Genomic DNA, 27,602 nt, shown 5'->3' with positions numbered 1-27,602 from the left:
CGTCAGTCCAGCTTCAATGAAACATCTAACAATATGTGTTTATTTAATTATATACGTTTAATTTTAGTGAAACATATTTGGATTCCAAATCATTTATAAGGACAACAGGAATTCGCCTCAAACCTAACAAACTAACAAAATTTTCTGTCTTATGCTAACTACTAACATATGCAAAAAAATAGAGACTTACTTAAGGATATCATATGATGAATAAATAAACTAGCCGCTGTTTAATTTCATAAGATTCAAAAGTAAATAAATTTTAAATTTAAAATAAAAAATTTGGTTGCTATTCTGCGGTGATTTTGCTGTAAAATATGAAACCATCAAACTTATATGAATAAAATAAGTTTTTTTTATATATCAACAATTGTTTACCTGCAAAGTCGTTTAAAGAGAACGTGGTAACTTTCAGTGCCATGTTTTATCCCTCGGAGAAGCCCCATTGGTGTGTCTCCCCTTGTATCATCATCAAACTGCATTGTGTTCAGATTCTTGACTGTTATCCAACGGAATATTGTTCTGCAAATATTCAGATTTATTATACCCCAGAAATAAAAGCAATAATTTGAAATTTAGTTACAAAAATCAGTTACATAAATTACCTTGCTTTTTCGATATCTGAACCACATCGTCCAACCAATTTTCTTACTAGATCTGTAAATGTTTTTTGATCCTCTTGGGCAACCTGAAATAACATAGATTGAAATAAACAATGGAACTAACATAGAAAAAAAATAAGCAAATTTTTTCAAAATATAAATTTCTAAACAGTAAAATATTTCAACTGTTAATTTTATGATTTTCCATATTATAAAACGCGTCCTTGAAAGCCGAACTAAGATCCCCTTGAAACCTATGGCATTTATTAGTTCATTTATCAAAACTGTCCAAAGGCGTGCACGGACAGACTGCTAAAAATATTTTGAGCGTAACAGAGAACAAGAGTGCATAAACCATAGAATTAAGAATAGTCCAGAAACCGCATACGAGCATCAAACAGAAGGCGACTAAACTATTCATAAATGAGTAGTTTTACGTTTTGTTTCTTTAGTTTCTTTGTAGACGTCGCTCAATACGCAACTCCTGATTTGAATTCAACTATGCCGTGTTGTGACGTTTTGAAGTGTAGAAATGCTGCTGGGATCTTAAAAAAACAGGGTGGGATCACATTTCATGTGTAATTAGCAAATGAATGTTTAAGTAGCAAATACATTACATAAAAATTGAACTATTTTCCATCTGTCAGATTGTCGAAGAAATCGAAATGGAAATTTTGTTAGTGTTGCCAGGGAAGTAACTTTTTTTAGCCTACTTTGCTCATCTAATGAGAGAACTAATGAAAATTGGACCTTGGATTAAACAGCTCTGTGGTGGACATTTGATCGACATTTTCTTTAAAACATCAAATATTATTTAACATGATATAAAAATATCCGTTTTATGTAAAATAAATTTTGATTTATATTTTAAGTTCAAAGTTCATTAATTAAATTACTCTTATTAAATGACCCTTTACTTATCTACTCTGCTGTGTCAATCAATAACTCCGCGTGCACAATAAAATTTCAGAGAAATTAACAGATCGTTTTTTATTTTACCTCACATTTGTATTATGATTATATTTTTTCCCATCGTGCAACATTACGCGGCAAAAGTGGGGGAATTTTTGGACACAGTCCGATATATTCAAATATGATTCTACGCTCCTTCTGGAATATTCTTAATTCTATGCCATAAACATAGAAAAGGGGTATAATTTCTCGTTCGAACTTGGGGGGCGAATATAAATAATAACTTCATTGGTATGTATCGAGATCGTAAACTTAACTTCTCGCTATCTCCACCTACCTCGACATTACGAAGTAGGCTCTACTGACACGTTGACTATCGATGAAAAAAGAAAATGGTAGTATTTATTTTTCATAACGGGCAACATTTTTTTAAGTGTTGCCACTGCACCTTACGGCGCACGCGCATTATTTCATCTCAAATGTCAAATAATCTGACTCATATGCCGTAACTAAGTCTAATGTTCAAGTCTTGACTCTTAGATGGTGCTGTCACTACTTTCTTAACTGTCAAACTTTACTCCACGCTCACTGTTAAATTAAAATGAACTTATTTCTCTTTCGTATTTTAAATATGCTACTTTGGTAAAAAGTAGCCACTTCAGATTTTTTTCAAATTTAAATGAATCACAATCAAAGTCAAAAGTGTTCTCTTGAACATGATTTTCTATACCGTGGGGTATGACTGCCCTTAATAGTTATCGATGTACCTACTTACCTCAAAACTCGATGATAGTGGGATAGTGTATCTTCATAATCGCTCGGGAGAATTTATCTTCAACCATAGGTACCTAATTTAACTTTTTGTGAAATATTAAATTTTTTAAACCGCGATTTTAGTTGGACTTAACTCTACTGCTTTCATTGCCCCTTTCACTCGATAGTTCGGCAAATTATATGGTGAACCTTTGCTGGATATTATCATTCTTTCTCATGACCGAATTGCAATTACGCGAACAGTAACAAAAACTCTTAATTGTAATTTAGTCAATTAAAAACATGAGAATTTCTTTTGGCTTACCGAGATGGCAATCTGGTCTACTTCAGCGAACTCTGCAGGGTCGCTGTAGATGTGGAACTTGGTGAGCGCTGGCGGTTGTGGAGGGGGCGCCCTGGCCGGATAGGGGGCGCCGCCCTCCCCCAGGGGAAGGTCCTCGAACAAGGACTCCGCCCGCATGTACTCGGAGCGCTTCTCGTTAATTAGCTCTAACATCTCGTGGGACTGCTTTTCTACCAGTGCGGCTGTTGCGGCTCTGGAAAAAATGCCCGAATATAAATAAATAATATAAATTATCATATTTTGACATTTATTGTTAGCGGTAATGGTCAGCGCGTAAGGTAGTATCATACATGATCAATATAGTGCAGGCAATTGGTAAAATAAACCAAAGTAGGGAACAAAATGCTGAACACTCTTCTAGTGGAACGGAAGGCCTGTTGACAACTGGCAACAGGCCGGCTTCTCCTGGAGAGTTTTAAGTGGTTTCCTCTCCACATGAGCAAATGCTGAGAAGTTCCTGATTGGCCCACATTAGAATATCCTTCCTGATCCCAACAGTTTAGATAAAAAAAAATAATTGCAGAAAAATCCACTTTTTGAAATTTAAACCTTGTATTTATTTTATTTTTTTATACATTAAACGCCCATAGGGATTTTACAATACAAATTTGCCTATACAAAACATAATACATAATAAAGTTTATAAACAAAAATAGGTAGCAGTTACAGAGGTTCAAAAATTAAGTTGATAAAAACATGTTTAAGAAGTTATAGTAGAAGTAATTCAAAAGTTCGTAATTTACTTGTTACAATGTGTAATTTAATATATCTGAAAGAGTAAAAAAAACAAATTAAAAGCATATTCACATATTTATATAAACAAATATAGAAAAGTTATTTCATCACCATAATAATTTAGTAGCAAGGGAGTGACTAATTTAAACATTAATTTAACTGGTAACTTATTACATTGTACTTAACATAATTTTTGATTTAATTAAAGCAGGCGAAGTATTAAATATATGAAAAAGATGGTTAAATTTATTGATATTTAGGTGAAATTGAACTAACGGAGAGAACTGAGCATAATTTGTTTGGATTGATTTAGTATGGAAAATGCATATAAGCCTGGTGGTCTTAAAAGGAATTCTTAAATTCATTTCACTAACCAAGCATGGACAATCTATAACATTATTCACAATATTGTATTGCGTGACAACATCAGCTACTATGCGTCTAGTTGAAAGTGAATGTGCAAATTTTCTAACAACAAATTATATGATATCTCAGAAAGAGCAAGGTAAATAATAAAGCAACTCCCATACAAAAAATATAAATATATATATATATATAATGGTCAGCGCGTTTGCCTACCGTGCAAGAAGTTTCTGGTTCGATTCCTGACATGGTTGATATTAAATATTGATTTAAAAAGGTGTTTTTACAAAGACTACGATCTTACCATCATGCTACAAAAAAATAATCAAGATACACTACGAATAGTTTACCAATGCAGTGCCATATGCACCATTAGGTGCGGAAAGGCAATAATGAACAAAGGAAATAAAAAGTGCTGTCAGGAATACAGCATATTTAAGAAAGAGGCGAAAAGTTATATTTATAATTCTTTTTTGTGTAGCACTGATTGAAAACACCGTTTATTTAATTTTTTTGGAATTTATATGTTATACTAAAAATACAAAAAAAAATTGAAAATAAAATAAACAAATTAATGTAAGACGTCACTCCCTATTATATAAACACAATAATTGTTTTTTCTTTTACGTAATAGGAAACATTAATGTAAAAATATGTATTAAATCTATATTTTTTATCAGAATAAACTAAAAAAATAACCATTTACAAAGCTTACAATCTGTTATTGACTTAGTTAACTGATCACTTTACACACAGTGAAACATTGACCATTCTACTTATAGGAAGTTTATTTCCATTCACGTATAGAATATATTTTGATTCAGAAGATAATTTATTTCATTTTTACGCATTTTCTTCGTAAAAAAATTAATTAAACTTTAGAAATACATGATTAAAGATAACTTCTCACTGTAATACTGGTCTTGGACTGGCACCTAAAGCGTAAATCTGATTACCTTACCTTCCATGCAACAAAAATCATCCAGATATGCTTTTCAATTGAAGTATTAATGCAGTGCCCTATGCATTAGGCGCGGATAGCGAAATTGTGGCGGTATATAGAAAATATCCATAAGTAGAAAACTATAAATGGCTTATAAAATTGTTATAATGTATTTGGTGTAAACATATTACGATGTGTTCGTTTTTTTAAAAAATTTGAATTTGACTTCTAAAAGTGAAAAAAAATGGTAAACGTCATTTGAAAGAAAATTTTCTGTTCTACAGGATATTGTGTTTGCTTTTGCTTCACACACATAATTTAATTTTATTACAAGCCTTTAAACAAAATGTCAAGTAGACGAACGTGAGCATTTTCGATAGTGTAAATATTTTCTGTTATTCAATTTATTTTCTAAAAAAAGAAAAATACGGAAGTCAAGGCATTTACAGAGCTTATTACCTGTCACTGGCTAGTTTAAGTGGCCACTTCATACATTGTGTAACATTCACCATTCTGCCTATGTTTAAACATCCACATTTCCTCAACTCTTTTATCTGTTGACTTCTGTGAAATAAAAGAGCTGAAACCTTTGTTGATGTGGGTGAGATTTCGCTAAATTATTTCACCTACTAGGTAACGTCTAAAAATACTTTTAAATGTTTAAAATTCTTCTTTACCAGTTAGTTTGATCAGCAAAATTAGTCAGCTAATGTCAGGTCATAAGCCCTGTAAGTGGCTGTGGGATGAAGTTGGATTGGCATGGTTTAGCGAAGTCGCACCCGGTGGTGCATAGAGCATTTGAGATCGCTAGTCCTATATACTTATATACAGGTGCTCTTTAAACCCTGTCACATCCAAAACCATGATGATCAGTATGGGCAAGAGGACATATTAGCATATTTTTAAAAATATTTAGAACAAAGAATTAAAAAAAAAAATATTTAAAAAAAACAAATGGTTGCTTACTTCTGCAGGGGAGAAGTGAGGGGAGCGCGGCGCAGTGTCAGACTCCCCCCTTCCCCCGCCACGTTTCACCCCTGCAGAAGTAAGCAACCATTTGTTTTTTTTAATTTATTTTATTTTTTAAATTTTTATTCGTTCTAAAAAAATATTTTAATGTGCCAATATGTCTTCTTGCTCATACTGATCATCGTCATTTCGGATGTGACAGGGTTTAAAGAACATCCTGTATAATAAATAAATGCCTAGACTTCCATATTCATTCTTTTTAATCTTAATAACTCCAGCTTTGTCTGCGAACACTTGGACATACACAAAATATTGCTAAATAAAATATTTCATATAAATTAATTACCGCTCGTGTTCCAACATCTTCCTCGTGATGCTCTCCTTCTTCTTGTCTCTCCTCAAGGTCATGTTCTTCTCAAGGTCATCCTTCTCCTGCTGGTGGCGCAGCGTGAGGACGTTCTGGTCCTCTGGTTTCTTCCTCTTCACCTGCATTTCTCTCTCGAAGCGGTGCGTCAAACGTTCCAATTCTTTTTCCCATTCGTCCTGGTAATAATAATAACATTTAAATAACCATTTTTAAAAATAAAACTGGACAAAAATCGCGTTTTTTAAATAATTGATTAATAATGTCTCGAAAAGTTAAAGAGGTTAACAATATTTTTGAAGGGCTTTGTCTAAATAAAGTTTACGAACTTAATTTTTTAATTTATATTACTTTTACAATCTTATTGCTTTGAAGCATTCGAATTTGACAACTATACATATTATATTTATGTAAATGAATTAGTTTTCTCATTTTAAAATGTTATTTACTCGTATTTGTTAATATGTACGGCACGCAGTGCCTTTTCCCAAACAAAACAGTACATAATTAGTAAAAATAAACACTTAAAATATTAATTAAACGAAAAAAAAAATCACATAAACAAATATCACAGCTTTATATAAAACATTTAAGTTTGTAAGTGAAAATTCTTGATGGAAGTTCATTGTAACTTATTATAGGAATAAAAGACGTGAAACCATCAAGACATGAAACCGGTCACTGGATATTCCAAATTTGTGGATTAAAGTATCACTCATCTTTTAATTCTCTATAATAAAAAAATATAAATCACAGCAGTTTCTAATTCGATAAGTGTACATAAAAAATAAAAAGCTAAAACAAGTAGAAAAAAATGTTAGTATTATATACAACTTTACACATAGAAAATCTCCTGTACATAAAAATAATTTACAGATGAAATTAATTAAATTTAATAATATCATTTATGTAAAGTTTGAATTAATAAATATTTTGTGCCTAATATTCAATGTTGATACATAAATATTTTTTACCTAATATTCAATGAAGACATCAAACGGTGTAATCGTACCTATTTATAAATGGGAGGTTAACAATTATGGAAAACTTACTCTAAACTCGTCTCGTATCCTCCTGTCCTCTTCTTCCCTGTGCCGGGCGAACCTTCTGTAGAGGTCATCTTCCTCCTGGCGGTGCTTCATCTCCAGCTGTGTCTGCTCATCTCGGTCCTACAATCGTAAGAGTCACAATGTTATTATACAAATATATTCAGCGAGGTTGATTGTTATCAAAAAACAGAACAACATTCATAACGTTAAAAAATAGACAGCCTGTAATTTAAGTTCCAAAATATAATAAAGAGTTTCGGTAGACACGCTATCATTATACGCGATATTTTACGCTATTTTATGTTTACAAAAATATATTGATAAGGCTAGCTGCGGGCGGTGGTGCGGGGAGAGGAGAAGGTCTGATAACGCACTAGGCACTAATGACGTGCCAGTTTCCACTGTTTCCAGTGCGATATCAGCGGGACCGCGGTACACCGGGTACACCCGCCACACGCCAGTTGGACGGTCCCGTTATGTTACATGTATTGTGATCAATAAGTAAATATATTCACCGATTCATCAATATTGATTAGTTTCATGAAAGCCGCGAGTTCCAGCGTTCACAATGCACGGCTTGTTTAAATCGCTCCGGGCGGCTTCTCGCCTGTCTGGCCGTAAATATTATCACGCCGAAATATCCGCAATAAAAACCCAGTGCGATGTGAACTCGGAAGATTACAAGGAGAACTATCGCGGCATGCGAGAATTGGTCGGAGACCTACGGGAGAGGACCGCCGAGGCCAGGAAGGGGGGAGGAGAGAAGGCCAAGAAGACCCAGGCGGCCAGGGGGAAGCTGGACGCCAGGGCGAGGATCGAGATGCTGGCCGACCCGGGCTCCGACGTCCTCGAGCTCACCCCGCTGGCCGGCCCGCCCGCCAGCGGAGGGCTGCTGACGGCCGTGGCCAGGGTCCACGGCAGGCCGGTGGTTGTGGTAGCCAACGACCCCACCGTCAAGGGAGGAACCTACTTCCCGATCACGGTGAAGAAGCACCTCCGCGCCCAAGAGATCGCCCAACAGTGTCGCATGCCCTGCGTGTACCTGGTAGATAGCGGGGGGGCTCATCTGCCCGAGCAGGCGGACGTTTTCCCGGACAGGGATCACTTCGGAAGGATATTTTACAACCAAGCCAACATGTCGGCGCTGGGTATACCTCAGGTGGCCGTCGTGCTCGGGTCTTGCACAGCCGGGGGCGCCTACATCCCCGCCATGTCCGACGAGAGCGTTATCGTGCGCCAACAGGGGACTGTGTTCCTAGCTGGGCCGCCTCTGGTGAAAGCTTCGACCGGGGAAGAGGTCACGGCCGAGCAGCTAGGGGGAGCGGACTTGCACTGCCGGGTATCAGGAGTCACGGATCACTACGCTCAAGATGACGAGCACGCGCTACATATCGCTAGAAATATTATTGTCGGTCTGAAAGCCGCCGAAGCTCCGCACGCCGAGTCGGTACCGGATGTGGAAGAGCCCCTTTACGACCCCGATGAACTTTATGGGATTGTCGGAACTAATTTGCAGAAACCGTTCGACATGAGAGAAGTGATAGCTCGGATAGTCGACGGAAGTAAATTTCAAGAATTCAAGGAGCTGTATGGAGATACCCTGGTATGCGGTTTTTCGAAACTGTACGGCAAGTCTATCGGTATCGTGGGAAATAACGGGGTCCTGCAGTCCGAGGGCGCTCTGAAGGGAGCTCACTTCATCGAGTTGTGCGCCGCTAGGAAGGTCCCGCTGCTGTTCCTGCAGAACATCACGGGCTTTATGGTGGGGAGGGACGCGGAGGCGGGGGGCATCGCCAAGAACGGCGCCAAGATGGTGATGGCCGTGAGCTGCTTCCGCGGGCCCAAGCTGACGCTCATAGTGGGCGGCAGCTACGGCGCGGGCAACTACGGCATGTGCGGGCGGGCCTACTCGCCCAACTTCCTGTACATGTGGCCCGGCGCGCGCATCTCCGTGATGGGGGGCCCGCAGGCCGCGGGCGTGCTGTGCCAGCTGGCGCGGGAGCGCGCGGCGCGGGAGGGCGCCCCCTTCGGGCCGGAGCGCGAGCGCGAGCTGCGCGCGCCGCTGGAGGCGCAGTTCGAGCGCGAGGGCGCGCCCTCCTACAGCACGGCGCGCCTGTGGGACGACGGGGTGCTGGACCCCGCCCACACGAGGCGCGCCCTCGGCCTGAGCCTGGCCGCGGCCCTCGGGGCGCCCTTCCCCGACCCCAACTTCGGCATTTTCCGAATGTGAGGAGACATTCTCCATCTTCAATAAACATTTCCCAACCCGAAATTTGTAATTCTGACGCGTGAGACTTAAGTGATCATAAATATATATAATTTATTATTAATGCAGAACTGCAATTATTTATTTAACATCTCTACCATTTTATACATATTATCAAAATTTTAAATAATAGTACTATCATACGTTTTCGGTTTACTTAATAATGATATACGCGCCCATATGTTATTTTCAGATAGAGATAAAAATTTAAGAGTTAACTTTACAGATAACACAAACTAGATAATATAATTATAATATTTAAGTAGATTGTGTTCGTAAATAATATGAAATATATAATTTGATAGGTTAGGAAGATTAAAAGTATGTTAAAAATAATGTTTATAAATACACAGATCAATAACCAAACAAATTCGGTATTTCTTATAGTGGGGGGATAAAAAGAATAATAATATTGTTAATATGTATATTGAGTGCTGATGAATTTAATCTGTGATCTAACAGAAGTGAATACTTCTTTTTTGAGTATGGCCATTGCGGGAAAATTGTATAATATAAATTAAAATTTATTTATTGTACAGGGCCCTTGAGGTGATTTTCACAAAAACGGCGCTATATAAATTATCCAAATATATATATATATATATATATATACATATATATAAATAATTTGTAACAGTCGTGCCATGCCAACGATTTGAATAAATATTTATATCGAAATATTTTGCTCAAACGGTTTTTTTATATTAATTATTTAAAAATAAAATTTTGGCTTTCAAGAAAATCGCCACATCAATTAATTGAAAAACTAACATTTTGAAGTTGATTTAGCTTTTAAGCAATGTTAATTTGTGTTATTTTTTTCCTTGGTCGTTGTGAAATAGAAACATCGATTTAAATTATAATTACGTTACTTACGAGGAAATAAAAACTTTAAATATTACTTCATATATATTTGATTAATTTTGTAATATGGAATTTTCTTCTGGGTCATTTTCTTTTCGCCCCATTTCTATTATTTATTATTATTATTATTATTATTATTATTTTACTAAGTTTACATAGTTTCGAGTAATGCCAAGTAGGAGAGACCCGTGCTAAGGCAGACTAACATATATATTTATTTATATATCTCCATATACATACACACCCCTACACTATATACAGGTAAAATGTGGATGTCCGAAAATACTATCCTAAGTACACCTTACTCACACGAGAATTCTAATTTTTATTTTTTAGAAGAAACAATGAGGTAGTAATAAATGATTTTCCATATTATTTTCAATGGTTAGTTACATTTTGATCGCAAAGTACGGAAACACACTAACATCAGCAAACCTGAACAGACAATGAATGAATTGATCACTTTATGAAGTAATATTAGGTCTGTTAGAATTCTTGAAAATTAATATATTTGATATATTTCTTCTTATTTATTATTTATTCTTCTTCTTCTTATTACTTCTTATTTCTCAGAATGTACACTATGAGGGGCGACCAGACTGGAGAAATATATTCTAAACGACTTCTAACCAAGGAGCAATAAAGTGACTGTGTAACATTCACCATTCTACCCATGTTTGAACATCCACATTTCCTCAAATCTTTCATCTGTTGACTTTTGTGAAGTATGAGAGCTGAAACCTTTATCATGTGGGTGAGATTCATCCGGCTGAACCAATTCACCTACTAGCCAACGCCTGAAAACAATTTTCCTATTTTTCATACTTCTTTTTTTACCAGGTGGTTAATTCAACAATGTTTTGAATATGTCCAAATGCTTGCAGACTGGCTGGATTTTCTCCCTAGGGAGTTGTTCAGTGTGTAAAGTGGCCACTTAAACCAGCCAATGACAGGTCATAAGCCCTGTAAATGCCTAGACTTCTATATTCCCTTCTCAAAAGTGTTTTCCCGCTCTGTTGCAACAAATTTAAATATGGACAACTCCCTAGGAAGAAAATCCAGCCAGTCTGCAAGCATTTGGCATACTTAAATCATTGCTAATATGAGTAACTTAGTATATTGTTCTTAATTTATGCATATTTTAAAAACGTGAGTTTTGATTCTACACTACTCATATTATGAAAAGCTTTTCGTGTCTCCACTTCGCCCGCACACTTAGAAATTCTTACGTAGATTCGATCCTGTCCTTGCATAATGCCGTGTAGTATTAATATTAGTATTTTTATTGCGAGCGATCAAAATGATTACACAGCAGTTGACCCTGAGAAGGTCACAAATCCAGGCAAAGTGAGTAAATCATGTCTTCGTGCACGTATTGCTAGACAACAACATTTATTTTATTTAAAAAAATAACTTCGTCATTAACTTTATAAAAAAAAAACTGAATCTACACCCTCCTGCTTTTCTCCTTTCTTCCCGGAGGGGGATCCGAAGGGCATGTCTGCAGACTCAGGCAGGATTACATTTTTCTCGTGTGTAGTGGAGTCGAGTCGAGTCGCTTATATGGATATTGTATGGGTAGAATTACATTGCTCTCGTGTGTTGTCGAAGCGCCTCGCTCGCGATTTTTACCCATCGAGTAAAAAGCACTCGTTCAGGATTCTGATTCTATTTATGTAGGTACTTATACATAACTGTATTCCTCCACCTGAGGTGATATTTCAAACGCTCTCGCGGCCGTAGAAAACACCTTTATCTCGGGTATTTTGTATGTATACAAGATGTTCTTTAAACCCTGTCATATCCGAAACCACAATGATCTGTATGGGCAAGAAGACATATTAGCGTATTTAAGAATAATTTTAAAAGTAAAATATTTAAAAAAACAAATGATTGCTTACTTCTGCAGAGGAGAAGTGAGGGGAGCGCGGCGCAGTGTCAGATTCCCCCCTCCCCCTCCACGTTTCTCCCCTGCAGAAGTAAGCAACCATTCCCTTTTTTATGTACCAACTTGTAAAAACAATTATACCTCGAATTCATTCATTAGACGTACCTGTAGAAATTATAACGGACTCAGTATTGATGTAGACATTTTTAACTGCACGTTGCATTTGTACAGAAAATTTCTTCATGGGGTCGATTATTTGGGATAGTTGCTGAATGTACATCTTGAGTGGTTTATGCTATGTATATGTGCCACATGTAATGTATATGTTTGTGTATGTTTTATATGTGCGTTCATGTGTGTGCGTGGATGGCTCGGAGTGTACATTCGGTATTTTTATTTATTTTAATTTATTACCTCCATGGAAAACGCAAATGTCAACAATTATCCTTTTCTCACGTAAAATTCTTATTTATTTTTTATTTTTTGTCACATTTAATGTTTATATCTTTTTAATTTATGAAAACTTAATTGGTCTTTTTATGTTAAAAAATTGTTGTTCTTAGTACTTATTTTGTATGACTGTATGTTTTCTAAATAAAATAAAATAAAAAATAAAAAATTTGCTTTTTTGATATTTTATTTTTTTAAATTTTATTCGTTCTAAAAAATTATTTTAATTTGCCAATATGTCTTCTTGCTCATACTGATCATCGTGGTTTTGGATGTAACAGGGTTTAATGAACACCCTGTATAAGAGAGTGGTTCAGAATAGCACCGCTGGAGACGGATATGTCCATATATTGTACGGGTTTAACATAAATATTGGAAGTATGTCTGTTTGAAATCTCCGGCCTAATCAGCTTCCAAATCACGTATTTAATTATTTACAATGCTGATTCGAGCGACATTTCTCGATGCGTAAATACCAAAGCAATAACAATTTATCATAACCAAAAATGAGAGTCGATTTCTCGGATTGGCACAGTTAGTAGACATAATAAAATCATTCTATATCATACTTTCCACCCACAAGCAATGAGGCGCGATTTTCGAAACGTACGTAATATTTGAATACTGTTTGTATGCAAATTAATGTAATCGTCAGATATGGAATGGTCAAAGATTATTGTTATGTTCGTAATATGCTAAAACATGTCATTGAATATTTTGTAAAGTTTAACTTTTCGTACATATTTGTATATTGGCGGTTTTTTTGGCAAATTACAATTTCTTCTTACCAACCAATAAAATAAAAGGCGTTCTTTCTATATTAACTAAGTTTCAATTAAATAAATACCAAAACAAAATTTTTCAAGCGGTAAGGCAAGTCATAGTATTTAAGTTAAATTTGTTCCCAGTGTAATTTTTCAAGAAGTAAGTAAGGTAAGTCATAGTATTTAAGTTAAATTTGTTTCCAAAGTAATTTTTCAAGAAGTAGGTAAGGTAAGTCAAAGTATTTAAGTTAAATTTGTTTCCAAAGTAATTTTTCAAGTGGTAAGGTAAGTCATAGTATTTAAGTTAAATTTGTTTCCAGAGTATTTTTTTTTAAGAAGTAGATAAGGAAAGTCAGAGTATTAAAGTTAAATTTTTTTCCAAAGTAATTTTTCAAGAAGTAGGCAAGGTAAAGTATTTAAGTTAAATTTGTTCCCAGTGTAATTTTTCAAGAAGTAAGTAAGGTAAGTCATAGTATTTAAGTTAAATTTGTTCCCAGTGTAATTTTTCAAGAAGTAAGTAAGGTAAGTCATAGTATTTAAGTTAAATTTGTTCCCAGTGTAATTTTTCAAGAAGTAAGTAAGGTAAGTCATAGTATTTAAGTTAAATTTGTTCCCAGTGTAATTTTTCAAGAAGTAAGTAAGGTAAGTCATAGTATTTAAGTTAAATTTGTTTCCAGAGTATTTTTTTAAGAAGTAGATAAGGAAAGTCATAGTATTAAAGTTAATTTTTTTTCCAAAGTAATTTTTCAAGAAGTAGGTAAGGTAAGTCAAAGTATTTAAGTTAAATTTGTTTCCAAAGTAATTTTTCAAGTGGTAAGGTAAGTCATAGTATTTAAGTTAAATTTGTTTCCAGAGTATTTTTTTAAGAAGTAGATAAGGAAAGTCATAGTATTAAAGTTAAATTTTTTTCCAAAGTAATTTTTCAAGAAGTAGGTAGGGTAAAGTATTTAAGTTAAATTTGTTCCCAGTGTAATTTTTCAAGAAGTAAGTAAGGTAAGTCATAGTATTTAAGTTTATTGTATAGTATTTTTGACTATTTAATAAATATGGACTAAACCTCCGCTTACACTGCAAGTCTAGCTTCGATTGACATATTTTTATCAACAATTACTGTGCTCAGTACGCCGTTTATTTTGCCCGCATTCACTCTCCTGTTAACATTTTTGTCTACTTTTCCATCTTTTGAAAACATGCTTCCCAGATACACACATTCTTCTACTTTTTCGAGAAATTTGTTGCTAACATATGTTATGGAATCAGTAACCTTACTTAATAATAATTATTGAGAATATGATAATAATTTGCGAGTTTTGTTCTACGTTCGCTATATAGAAATATTTCCGCATGCGACACTGTTCATATTTGGGCAGAACGTTGATTAGCATAATGCTGATAGAATTAAATGAAGTATGAATAACAGAATAACATCCAACTCCTTGACTTCATCTGCATAAACGATCTAAAGACCGCTTTATACGGATCAGAAAGCTGGATTGCCCACAACTGCAACTGCCTGAGAAAATTGAAATTCGTATCCGTAATGAATTCGTATTCGTAACTCGGCTACAACAATGGGGAAATATCACTTTTTAAAAACATTTTTAAAGTAATTAAGGTCTATGAAATACTGTCCAGTAATTTTTTTTTTAAATTTGTAATTTAAAATTCCCGCAGAAACGGTCATTCCATTGGCCACGCCCCTAAAACGTCACGATTCATGTTGATTTGTTCCCGCCCATTAAAATTTGTTTAGAACATTATCACAAACTATTTTAAACAATCTACAATACATAGAATATGCGACAAATATAACATTAGATTTACCGAGGCTGATATTTTTTGTGACAATGTATGTAAATTTGGGTCAAAAATTATAGAAGTTTTGATAGAAGCAGATATTTAACTTTATTATTATTATTTTATGCATATTTCTTCATTTCGTTTCTTTTACATTTATTATATTGAAAATAATTTAAATTATTGTATAAAGTGTAAATAATTTTTTTGGTGTCTGCATGAGTTTCTTACACTAATATACAAAGAAATTGGCAATATTTGTGTACATACTGTTTGTTTACTTAATAAAATAAATAAATCACGAATCTTGACGTCACAACTGTCAAGGCCAAACATGTTGCGTTTTTCTAGCGACGTATTTTTATTAGATTTATTTTTTACATTTATGTATGAAAACATTTCTCCACAATATCCATATTGATTTCGAAAATACAATTAATTATTCTAAATCTATTTCATATATTTTTATCGGTATTCGTAGTATGTGATATTTCACTATTGTTTCATGTTGGTATTTCAAGCACAAATAACATCCAGAATGCATCTTTTCCCAGAATCCTAAATTATTATTATATATTTTTCTAAAATCGATACATATTTCCTTACTCTTTACATCTATAAAGAAAATGCTAAAACACTAATTGCAAATAATAACAAACTTTAATTAAGTATTTGTACCTATTTTAAAGTACACGTATAGTTGTACCTATTAAAAAAATATATATTTCACTGTTTACTTTCATATTATATTTATTTTCTTTTGTTTGAAAGAAGAAATGAGGGAAGACTGATCTGAGGTTACTTCGTATGGATCCGCTGGCGAAAAGATTTTTTAAGACTGAGTATACAAAAACTTTTTCTTTTATAATTTTTTTACCAGTGGAATGATGCTGAACCCCTTTTTTTAGTTAATGGAATCAATTTTCACGGGTACTCTTTTTTTCTTATTTTTTGGCATACTGCATCTGAAGACATAAGTCTCCTTGGCGGTGCCCACATACACGGAAAAGTTACTCGTTGCCGAACGAGAAAAACTGCCCAAAGAAGCTCTCTGTAATCTGGTAGCCTTAGCATCTTTGTTCTGAAAGAAAATAATACAGAAGCGCATAATATGCACTTCATCGGATTGAGAAAACAGGGAAGTGAATTCTTCACTGATTGGGATTAAACTGATTGGACATAATCAATTCTTCGAAATGATTACAAATTTTTTTAAAGCCTTCAAATTATTTTTGGAAGCCACCAGATCTGTATATCCGACAGATCCTATAACAGGGCCACTGATAGCAGCGAGAAGTTCTCACCGATAAACAAGTATAACGAAAGTGGGGTTTTCATTATAAATTAAAAAGTACCCTACCTAAAACACTTGACAAGTATTTTCCAACGTGTGGTTTTTCTGTCACTCTCTCGCAAATGCCTCCCCAATACTGTGCGAAAAAGACAACTGCACTTCGGATTAATTTTACCTAATCGACGTTTCGCGACTGAAACGATTTGGTATGTTTTATTAAAAGAAAAAGTGTCAGTATAAAATTCGCTGTGTCGGTACCCTTTTCCGGGTATCGAAATTAAATATTATATTTGTATATCGTAAGTTTGAAGACAACAGAGAAAACTGATTTTTGGATTATCCTAAGTCCCGCTAGAAATAATTTATTAAAAAAGGAAAATATAGAGACACGCCAATAGTAAATGTCCGAAAAAAGGTGATACTGCGATCCCTCTTAAGAAATCTGGCGCTACGCCTCCCTCTCCCTCCACAAGGATCTAATTTTATTTTATTTAACCTCTGCATTGCTCGTGAATACGACCTCCCTAAACAAGCCAAATGTTGGTCCTGGGGGGAGGGGGGAGTCACCATATATTTTTCTACTCGAAAGAGGATCGGGTATTCATAAACGTTGAAAAATACCGCACTATAGTCCTTAAAACATAGCTTGATTAGAATGACAGCTGTCAAACTAATTTCATTAGTGATGGGAAATTACTGATCACTGATCAAATCGATTTTATCAGTTATTTCATGCAATCATGAAACTCTGTATCCGAAAATTGATATAAAAAACGCAAAAACAAACCTGTTATAGTGTGTTTAACACAATTATTTAACAAAAAATGAGACATTTATACTTTTTTCATGAACAACATCAAATGAATTATTTTTTTATTCGATCAATTTACATTGATCAATTTGTCCCATCTCTAACAATTTTGCAAAATGATGTAACCTTACAAGAACGTCGTTAATAAAGATGTTGCATCAACCCTGATGATGGACGCTGTAACGCGATCCGAAACGTCGGTAGAGAGTACGAACGACACACGGCATAATAACCCAAAAAAACTTATTGTGCATCTTAACGGCCGTGAAAATCTAAGAAGTTTAAATAATTAGGTTTATTTTGGTCTTTTTTTAGTTTTAAAGCTGATTTTATATATTAATGTTGATTTATGTGTCAAGCATTGTATTAAAAAAATACATTAACACGCCAGATACGAATGATTTTTCGTGTGTCAATATAAATAACTCCTTTGACGTTGGTACAAAGTTATGTCGTCACTTTTTCTGACAAAAGTCATTCTAATCAAGCTATATTTTAAGGACTATAGATAACTAAAAAGACTCATACAACGAGTAGCTACGGTTGTGACTTACGATTTTCGACTATTCGTAATTGATTTACTAAGATCGACTTTCGCAAACACTCTCTCACCACTGATTTTCTGCCAGATATTCGCAGTTATTAAATAATTTAAAAACAGAAAATGTTGCCTTGTTGGTGCAAAATTAAATAGGCACATGATTTTTTGTCCGAAATTCTAATCGATCTGTTGATAATTTTTCGGATCAGTATAAAATGGGCTTAAAACATAGTGTGTATGTAGATACAATGTATGTACATAATTATTATGTAGGTACTAGCTAATAACCAAAAAACAAAACTATGGTCTTATTGTATTGCCGTATGCATAATCATTATGCCATCGGCTCAGGACCGGCTTTGGAAGCTTAAATATTATAGTATTCAAAAAATACATACCCACTGACGTGCAATAAATGAACATGCGAGTGTCTCGGATGTCTGTTACATTAAAGTTAAGGAATCCGGACTCAGAAATAAAGAGCAGAATTGAGATTGCGACCTTCTATTAAGTGTAGGAACTCTTGTGCAACTGAGACTTAGTACTAGACGGAGAGCAGTAAAAGCGTAAGTATTGCCAGTATGCTATATAGAGCAGAGGGTTGGTTGGGATGATAAACGAAATTGAGGCCTTCGAACTTTGGTTGCACAGAAAAATGCTTCGGATCTCATAGACTGATCGTGTCTCCAACGAAGCGGTTTTAAGCATTATCAACAAACAGGGAGTTACTGACCACTGTCAAAAGAAGAAAAGCCTCATACTTTGGTCACATATTCCGCAATGACAAGCATGTCCTTCTCCAACTTATCATGGAAGAAAAGATAGAAAGCAGGCGGGGTATGGGACGGAAAAGAGAATCGTGGTTCAGAAATCTTAGACAGTGATTCAGTGTGCCGGATGCAGCAGCGCTCATTAGACTGGCCTAGGATCGCGATGAATTCAGAATGATGGTCGTCAACCGGCAAGGAGCGGCAAAAAAGGAAAAAAATGTTAAGGTCACCAGAAACCAAGAAATAAGGCCTCAATCATGGTAGGTGAACGCGCTAACCATTACACTACGAAGCGGACTTATCTCCACTCGATTTCCCTTATCAGGATTTTTACTCGAGAGTACCTTTTGAGCCGAAAGCACTCGTCTAAAGTTCTGGTTCTATTTTACACACATAACTGTACTTTTTCCGCTAGGACGCAATAAATCTCTACCTCAGAGGCAGACGGATGCAAATCCAGAATTTGGTGAAATGACATTTCGATTTTTGAATCCAGTTTATGACCATGTTGATTTTGAAAAAATGTAAGTCTTATAATGAAAGAACCAATGTATTAAGATACTGAAAATATAAATTAATGCTATAAATTACTTAGAGAAATAGATTCTTTAGGCTTGTTTTGAACATTTGATTTTTAGATTTGCATCTGTCTGCCTCTGAAGTACAGAAATTATCACTATCTGTATTCTCAAGCGGTTGAATATTGGGCCATAATCCCTTATTCGGCCAACCGAATCAATTTTTAAAAGCTTTTAGTCCAAAGGGCGTTTGAAACCCAGTAAAAGAATTTAAATAGAAAATTTCGACAAGCTCCGCTTGCATTAAAAAAAATGAACGAGGAGTTAAATAATAGTTTTAAGTTTTTGTCAGAGTTAGCTAAAGAAAATTATTTGTTTTTATTTTTAACTTCTATATGATTTTTTGATGCAACTGGCCCTAAGCAATTAACTAAATTTAGCAACTTCTATGAGCGTGCAAATGATAATACTTTTTTATGAATTCATTTTGAAAATTATTAAATAATCTGCATTATACCTTTGTTCTGCATATTTTAGACTCATAGAGTCGTGTGGGTGGGTCCACAATAATACAATGACACATAAGATCAACAATGTGACAAGGCTTTATGTATGTCTCTCATTGAAAATAATAATCATGGCGCTTTGTTTATATTTTATCCATAATCCATACCAATGTTACGAGTATCTTCCTTATAACTTGATGCGTAGCATAATAGCATGTAGGCAATATGCGCATATATTGATCTAGAAGGCGTTTATTCTTAACTAGTTTTATTAAGTATTCGTTTCCTGAATAATAAATTTATTCAATACATACAGTATACCTACATATGTCTTAATTTATGCAGGTATTTTACATTTTGAATATTTTTTTATTTTTTATTTGTTTGTTTTGATTTTTAGTTGAAATAAAATGGTTTAATGGTTTTGTCTCATCTATATTAATAAAGAATTCGGCTCTCTTTTATCAACAGAAGATGTAAGGATGATATTACTATTCCGGCATACAAAGGCGGCACATTTATTTATTTATCAATATACACGGCACGCAGTTAAAATTTTTATTGAAGTAAATTTATTATAGATATAAATCACAAAAAAAAAATTTATTTTGATTGGAAATCGAATATGCTAGATTTATCATATAAACATTTAATGAAGGAGGTAGAAGTCAAAATCTTATGTTATTTATACGGGGAAAAGCTATATCGGGGGTGCCTTTTACCTTAAAAAGATACATATTCATAACATAACTTATATAACATAACTTCTCGGTTTTATCAATAGAGTGACGGCGGACTTCAAAAATATTAATACCATCAAAACTCTTTATTGCTCACTAGTTCGACCCCATCTAGAATACGCTTCTCCTATTTGGTCTCCATTCTACAGGACTCATATTGACCATATCGAGTCTGTCCAACGCCGTTTTTTAAGAAAAGTGGCATGGTTGCTCGGATTACAAAGGGGTAATTATTCTTATTTTGAAATAGAGCAATCTCTTAATCTGTCTTCATTGGAGAGACATAGAACTGAGATGGACCTTATATGCATTTTCAAAATACTTAATGCTTTAAGTGACGTCCCATCTCTGTTGCAATCAATTTCTTTTCATGTTCCCAACCGTGTCACCAGAAGTCAAAATCTGCTATTTATAAAATCTTCTAAGAGAAACTTTGGTTTTTATGCCCCAATGTCCAGAATGTGTAGATTAGTCAATTCATCACACGACTTGGAATTTTTTGGGATAGATCTTCCGGCTTTTCGTAGATTTCTTCGCGACTTAACAGTGTGGGATGAAGTTGGATTGGCATGGTTTAGCTCAAAGTTTTAGGTCTTTCGTTTTTTTAATATATTGTATACAATTATTGTTTTGCCCTTGTTTGTCTTTGCTAAATAGTTTATGTTCTTTTTGTTCAGTTTCTTGCATTTATGTTTCTTCATGTAACTGTGGCTTAGGCCGTATATATATAATAAATAAATAAATAAATATTAAAAATAATATAAACACTTCAATATAATGTGAAAAACTTAAAAATTAATTTTAAAAGTATTATGTTACATAAATACTGTATATAACATAGCAGTTTTGTATAAAGAACATATTTAGATATAAAAAAATAATTTAACAATGTGTGCAGATAAAATTTTAAAAGGAAAATAATTTATATATTTCTTTCTTAAAGATGTACAATATATAAGTATATTAAATACAATCAAATTCTTTTGTCTAAAAAAAAAAAAAAACAAAAAAATAGTAATAATAATAACAGTTACAGTAATTTAAAAAATAAGTGTACACATATATGGTACACAATAGTACCCATAGAAAAGTAAACATGGAAAGCACTAAAATCTAAAAAATGCAAATTACCATTCACCATCTTTGAAATGATTAGAAAGAGTTGATTTATATAAGTTATACTTTATGTGAAAAATATCAGCAACGTCGGAATAGTTATTGCCGAGTGCATGGAGTCGATTCAGAAAAGCATTATATTATTATCAATATTATTTTGAAGGAAAAATTCACTCTACCGACGCCCTGCACACAAGTCAGCAAAAGATAAATTCCTTCTTTCTTCTTCTTCAATTTCTACAAATCGCGAATTGGAAGACGGCGGCTGAGGACTGGCAGAGTCAGAGGTAAAAGTTGAAGAATGCCGAGGCTCGATTTGGGCCGTACCACCACCCAAGAAGAAGGGAAAATATCCCGTTTCTAAATGAAGCCATTCGCCGCCTCCGAAATAATAAAACTCGTCCGCTATAAATTGAAAATGTTCATTACGACCCGTTAATGTCAGTTTCAAGTAGTTAATTTATTTGATATATTAATAATGAAGCGTTGAATTGATCACCCCGCCGGATAGAATAAACATTGTAATCCTTATTGCACCCACGTTGAATATATTTATTTATTTATGTCGATATTTATGCTTTCGCCAACGTTTTTTGCAACAGTTACAAATTGCTACACAGCAACCGATTACTCCTTCCTACGTTAATGCAGAAATATGAGCATGAGTTCTAAACATTTATTATTTCAAAATATTATATCATAAAAAAATACTTCTCGTGTTCAGAGCCCTTATTCTGTAACTACTGAGTTTCGTAAATTCATTCATATCGTATGTAGCGGGAACGAGAGCGTAATACGACTTTGATCGCGTTAGAGTGAGATGGATATATGAAAAACGAACGAACGAACCACTGAACGATACACACATACGCATACATACCAGTGACGCTCTGTCTATAGAAGCAATGCCGGCATTGCTTGCCTAAAAACATTTTTTTTTATTTAAATAAAATAAATAAAACAACTTTGTTTTTAACCACTTTTTTATTTCTGTCGACCTGTTTCAAAGCTATACAAGCTTATTTCTCAAGGTATACTCAACTAATAAATTCCACCCTATTTTATTTTATCAGTATGCGGCCACTGGAACTTATAAATCAAATATTTTTGTCTTGAAAGGATGGTAATGTGAGATGGATACGTTCAATAATAATAAATGATAGAATAAAATAGGATAGAATTCATAAGTTAAGTATACCTTGAAAAAGAAGCTTGTATAGTTTTGAAACCGGTCGGTAGAAAAAAAAATAAGCGGTTAAAAACAAAGTAATTTTATTTATTTTATTATAATGAATAACTACAAAATTAGTCCTTCAAATATAATTTTTTAATTTTTTAATTCATCTATTTATACATACATTTCATATAAGACAAAATGGCACTAAAAACTTCTGATAAATTTTGCTCGTTCTAAGGCTCAGTATGTGAAGGGTTCGGCAAGCCAGAAATATTAGTATGTACCTATAAAATGTTGCAATCGGTTCCTATGGGAAAATACCTGTCCCAAGAAACCGATTTGTGGCGGGAAAAATGTTTATCGAATAAATATAAATAATAATAAAGAAATAGAAAAACGGTTATAGCCCAAACGAGAAAAAAAACAGACAGTTTACTTTAATATAAAAATAAAATAAAAAATAGATTTAAAAATGATTCAATGGTCAATCAAATGTAGATTACTATCTTTAAGAAATTTTCTGATTTCTTACTTCCAATGTCTCCGATGTCAACCGAATCGTAATTCTTTTTTTCAATTCTGTCGGTAATACTGTTAATCATACTCCATATTATTAATATTTGAGGGTGTCAGAAGCAAACTTAGAAATCTCCATTGTAGGAGTTACTTAGATATTTGCGAAAAACTTTGAAAAAAGTATTGTGAGATTTCTAATAATGCTTCTCCAACTCAATGGAGAATGCTAAGTTTGCGGTGTCAAATAGTATAATTGAAATCTGTTTATGCAAGATTTAGAGACGGTTTTGAATTACGCTATTATTTAGGTAGGTACGTTTTTATGTATAGTTTATTTTGGCAACAATAACTAATTTTCCGTTTTTGGTGGAGATTTCTAAGTTTGCTTTTAATACCCTCATATATTGAATTACCATCGGACAAAGTTTACACGGCAAGTTTGAATAAAGGGCTAGAGATGAATATTTCCAAGACTAAATGTATGGTTATTCGGAAAAAGCCACAAACTTTCCCAATTACTTTAAAACTTGGAGCGCAGTTTATTGAGCAAGTTCATCAATATAAATATTTAGGATGCTGGTTGAATGATAAATGGGATCACTCGCGAGAGATCAAAGTCAGAATAGAGGTGGCGCGAGACTGCTTTTTCAGGATGCGTGACCTTCTTTGCAGTAGAGACTTTAATTTAGACCTCCGAATGCGCATTACTCGATGTTACGTCTTTTCGGTACTTTTTTACGGCGTCGAAACGTGGACACTCACCCAAAACACTTCAAAAAAGATCGAAGCCTTTGAAATGTGGTGCTACAGGAGGATATTAAAAATCTCCTGGGTGGATAGAGTCCGAAACGATGATGTTCTCCGACGGATGGAAAAAGATAAAGAGGTACTGAAGACTATAAAGAAAAGAAAACTTGAGTACTTTGGGCATGTGATGAGAGGCGAAAAATATAAAATTTTACAAGTCATTCTACAGGGAAAGATTGAAGGGAGACGCATGCAAGTAGAAGGCGCATCTCTTGGCTTAAAAACTTGCGCGACTGGTTCCATTGCAGCACTCAGTCCTTGTTCAGAGCAGCTGCCAATAAAGTAAGAATCGCAATGATGATTTCCAACCTCCATCGGGGAGAGGAACCATAAGAAGAAGAAGATTGAATTACCTTGGAGTTTGATAATAGAAAAATCGCAGTTTTCGACCCGCTCTACCAGATAACACATTCTTATCTCGAAAATGAGTCAAGTATATTTATTTTATTTTATTTCATTGATATTGTTTTTATATTTTAATATAATTTTTACTAAAACTTGAGCTTTGTGATTTAAAGTTGGGTGTAGTTGAGAAAGTCTGATCTAGTAGTATCTTTAACTTTATTGCTATCATTTTAATATGCGGTTAGAATTAATAGTTATCTTTGGCAAATAAAGAGATGTGGGAGGGAGTATGATTTATAGCCTTTTCGACTATAAACGTCGCGCGTCGTGAGATCTCGAGTCCATTTTAATTTCACAACCTTCTACGCACTGCGCCTAACAAATGACTGCCATCACACGAAAACTGGTGTTAAGAAATAAATGGATAAATCACAAGATTATGTTTATCAACTGTATGGCATGAGCATTTCCATTCCGACATTTTTTAATGTAGGTACCCAGTAAAAATAAATCAAAGTGTTTTATAAACATTTATCAAATTTATTCACATACTCGTAGTTTTATCTAGGTAATTAAATGAATAAAAATCAAGAGAGGAACATCACTATGTCAACCGGTATAACCATATTTAAGATTTTGACAAAAAGTACGATATAAATTTAAAATCTTGTGACATTATAGTACCATTTAATTTTTTTTAAATCAGTGTTTCGATGAATTATTTTTACAGAAAGTAAGATGATATGTTTTATGGTTCAGGTGCCAGTCCAGCGACTATGAAATATTCTAGTGTAAAAACACCCTTTTAAATAAATAATGCCAGCACACTTGCCAACCATGCAAGAGGTCTCGAGTTCGATTCCCGACAGGTGTTTTTGATCATATCACATTCATATAACAAATACATGTGTAACGAGATACGCTGCGATTGGTGTACCAATGTAATGCCTTATGCGCCATTAGGTGCGGAAACTGAATAATAATGGAAATCTTTGTAAAGATTAAGTTACATAGAAGACGCCATATTTTTTTTGTTTTAAAAAAATTACTTCAATTGCGTACTTAACAAAGTTGATCAATGTTAGATATTGTTACATATATGTCCATAAAATTGTGTGTATGTTTTATTCATTTTTATTTAATTATTATTTATTTTATTTAATGCATAAAATACACAATTTTATCATAGAGAACAATTATAATTTTTTTATGTCCCGACTTGTTAGAAAATTCCGTGTTAAGTCGAGACTCTTCTATATAGATATAAAAAACACTTGTGAACATATTAAACAATATACAAAATAATCAAAAAAAATCACCAAATAATAATAGAAAAATATAAATAATAAAAATTTATACACGTCGAAAAATGGAATGCAGAAAAGTCATTTAATAATACATGGCAATACGTTATTAATAAATTATAGTAATTTTAAAATTCAATTCATTGATAATAAAAATAAATACAAAATAATACAATAAAGTAATAATAGTAACACATCTACATATATGGCAAAATATGTAATTTAAAAAACATAATTATAAAGTTCAAATATATATTTACAAATAATTATGCATCACTTTTAAGTTTATTCAAAGATGATATACATATCTACGTATTTGGATAATAATGAAGATAGCATCGATATTATATATTTATTCCAGAAGCAATCTTATACAGTGGTCTCTACCCCTCGATAAAATCCAAATATGGATCTACATCTTAAATATAGACGTTGTTTTGGAGAACTTAATATGTTCATCCAAAACGTTGAACACTCTTGGAGCTATATATGAAAAGTGTCTCCGAGCAAACATCGTAAGTGTTCTCGGTATTAAGTAGTTTAGGTTACGCGAAAACCTCGTAGTCGCCTAGCCAGAAAATTGTCAATACTTTCTTGATATAAATTTGACGGATATCAAGTACCATTAATAATTGAAATAATGGGTAAGATGTGTACGTCGGAGGACACCGAAGCATAACTCTAAGAATTAGTTTTTGCGTCTTGATTAGGGGGTTCATGACAATTGTCGAGCAACCTCCCCAGCCAATTATGCCGGACATTTTTGAGAGTGCTAACGTCCAGGATATTTCTGAGTGAGCTAAAGACATAACACAGTTTTCTTAATCTAGATACCAGAGACTGAACCTGTGTCTCCATATACATATTTCAAAATATTCGTCGCCGTCCAGGCAAGTCACTAGCCCTAAAAATTACATATTTGAGTTAAATATGCCATTTGAAACGTAAAATTATATTCTTTAAGAGGCAAACGTCACCTTATCGGTCATTTTATCGGTTTTTTAGTTTTTAATAGTTTTGAAAAATATTTCAGTAAATACATACACACAGAAAAAAAAAACCGCGTAATTTTAAATGGTAAATAATGATTGAAAAGTAGCTCTGTTATATTTTAGTTTGTGGATAAAAGTCTTATTTTAGGTCTCTTGAAAATTTCAGATAATCCCTTCTGCCATCGGACTGCCGAGTATTTCATTCCTTTTGCGGACTCTTATAGCTGACATTGTCCAGATTATAAATAATTAATTTTTCCTATTGTTTTAAGTATGTCCAAATGTTTGCAGATAGGCTGGATTTCCTCCCTACGTTACGGTGTGTAAAGTGACCACTTAAAACATAAGTCATAAGTCCTGTAAATGCAAAGACTTCTATATTCCCTTCTCAATAATGTTTGCCCTCTCTGTTGCAAAAAAATTGGATCTAATCAAATTTTAGCCATCTTGCCTCATAAAAACCTTCCAGATATTTTTTAATGTATCATAAGGAAAAAGCTACCAATGGAATTAATTAATTTAAAAGACATAAGTAAATTATGCTGTGTATATAAAACCTCCAAAACACAAACATCTGATTTTTCCTCGGTCTCCAACTTTTCAAACTGCGATTTCTCAAAATGTTGTATCTCGGATTAGTGACTTCAGCCTGAACGGGGACGATATAATGTATTATATTTTATCTTCCGATTAGTTTCTGTCCATTGAGGCATCAGAGGATGTGTAAAATTACAGCATATGAGAGAAAGTGAAGATTATCTATTCAAGTATCTATATCGTGGAAAAGCGAAGTACGGATTAACTAACAACCGTCACAGGGTTATGGCGTGATAGGCCATTTCAAGTTTAACTAGTTAGAAAAATGTGCGTTAAATTCTATCCATAAACCACAGTTGTTATGTAGATGTCGGTCAAAATTAATTGTAAGTTTCAAAGTGTTATAGGCGTCAAACACTTCATCGGGTTATAAAAAACAACTTGATACAACACATCGCCCTCCCCTCCCGCTCAGAGAGCCACAATATTAAATGCGTCAAATAGAGAAAAACGATTTTGACATTCGCAATTTTTGCGAATGGCGC

The 27,602-nt window shown here is 33.9% G+C and overlaps 2 protein-coding genes and 1 long non-coding RNA gene across 6 annotated transcripts in view; 2 read left to right on the top strand and 1 right to left on the bottom strand.

The window, feature by feature from the left end:
* The window catches only part of Hil (peptidase hillarin), a 168,768-nt gene that overhangs the window by 7,608 nt on the left and 133,558 nt on the right, over positions 1-27,602 (bottom strand). For all 4 annotated transcript variants that reach the window (XM_088224489.1, XM_088224488.1, XM_088224491.1 and 1 more), the window contains exons 5-9: positions 7,058-7,174; positions 5,988-6,184; positions 2,593-2,824; positions 606-688; positions 379-522 (exon numbers count right to left, since the gene is read on the bottom strand). In XM_088224489.1, coding sequence (XP_088080615.1) covers positions 379-522; positions 606-688; positions 2,593-2,824; positions 5,988-6,184; positions 7,058-7,174 — 773 coding nt within the window. The remainder of the gene's footprint in view (positions 1-378; positions 523-605; positions 689-2,592; positions 2,825-5,987; positions 6,185-7,057; positions 7,175-27,602) is intronic.
* Positions 7,470-9,381, top strand: Mccc2 (methylcrotonyl-CoA carboxylase subunit 2). Its single transcript, XM_088224492.1, has one exon. It carries the CDS (start codon positions 7,623-7,625, stop codon positions 9,282-9,284), a length of 1,662 nt encoding a protein of 553 aa, XP_088080618.1. The 5' UTR covers positions 7,470-7,622; the 3' UTR covers positions 9,285-9,381.
* On the top strand, positions 12,463-15,424 carry LOC148282810 (uncharacterized). The gene is made up of 2 exons (XR_015822016.1): positions 12,463-13,455; positions 14,280-15,424. It is a non-coding gene; the product is annotated as an uncharacterized LOC148282810 (long non-coding RNA).

Source organism: Micrasema longulum, unplaced genomic scaffold (genome assembly GCF_059751315.1).
Source record: "Micrasema longulum isolate JH-2025_06_02 unplaced genomic scaffold, ASM5975131v1 h1tg000287l, whole genome shotgun sequence".
NCBI classification, from domain to species: Eukaryota; Metazoa; Arthropoda; class Insecta; order Trichoptera; family Brachycentridae; genus Micrasema; species Micrasema longulum.
This window is presented reverse-complemented; position numbering and strand designations above follow the sequence as displayed.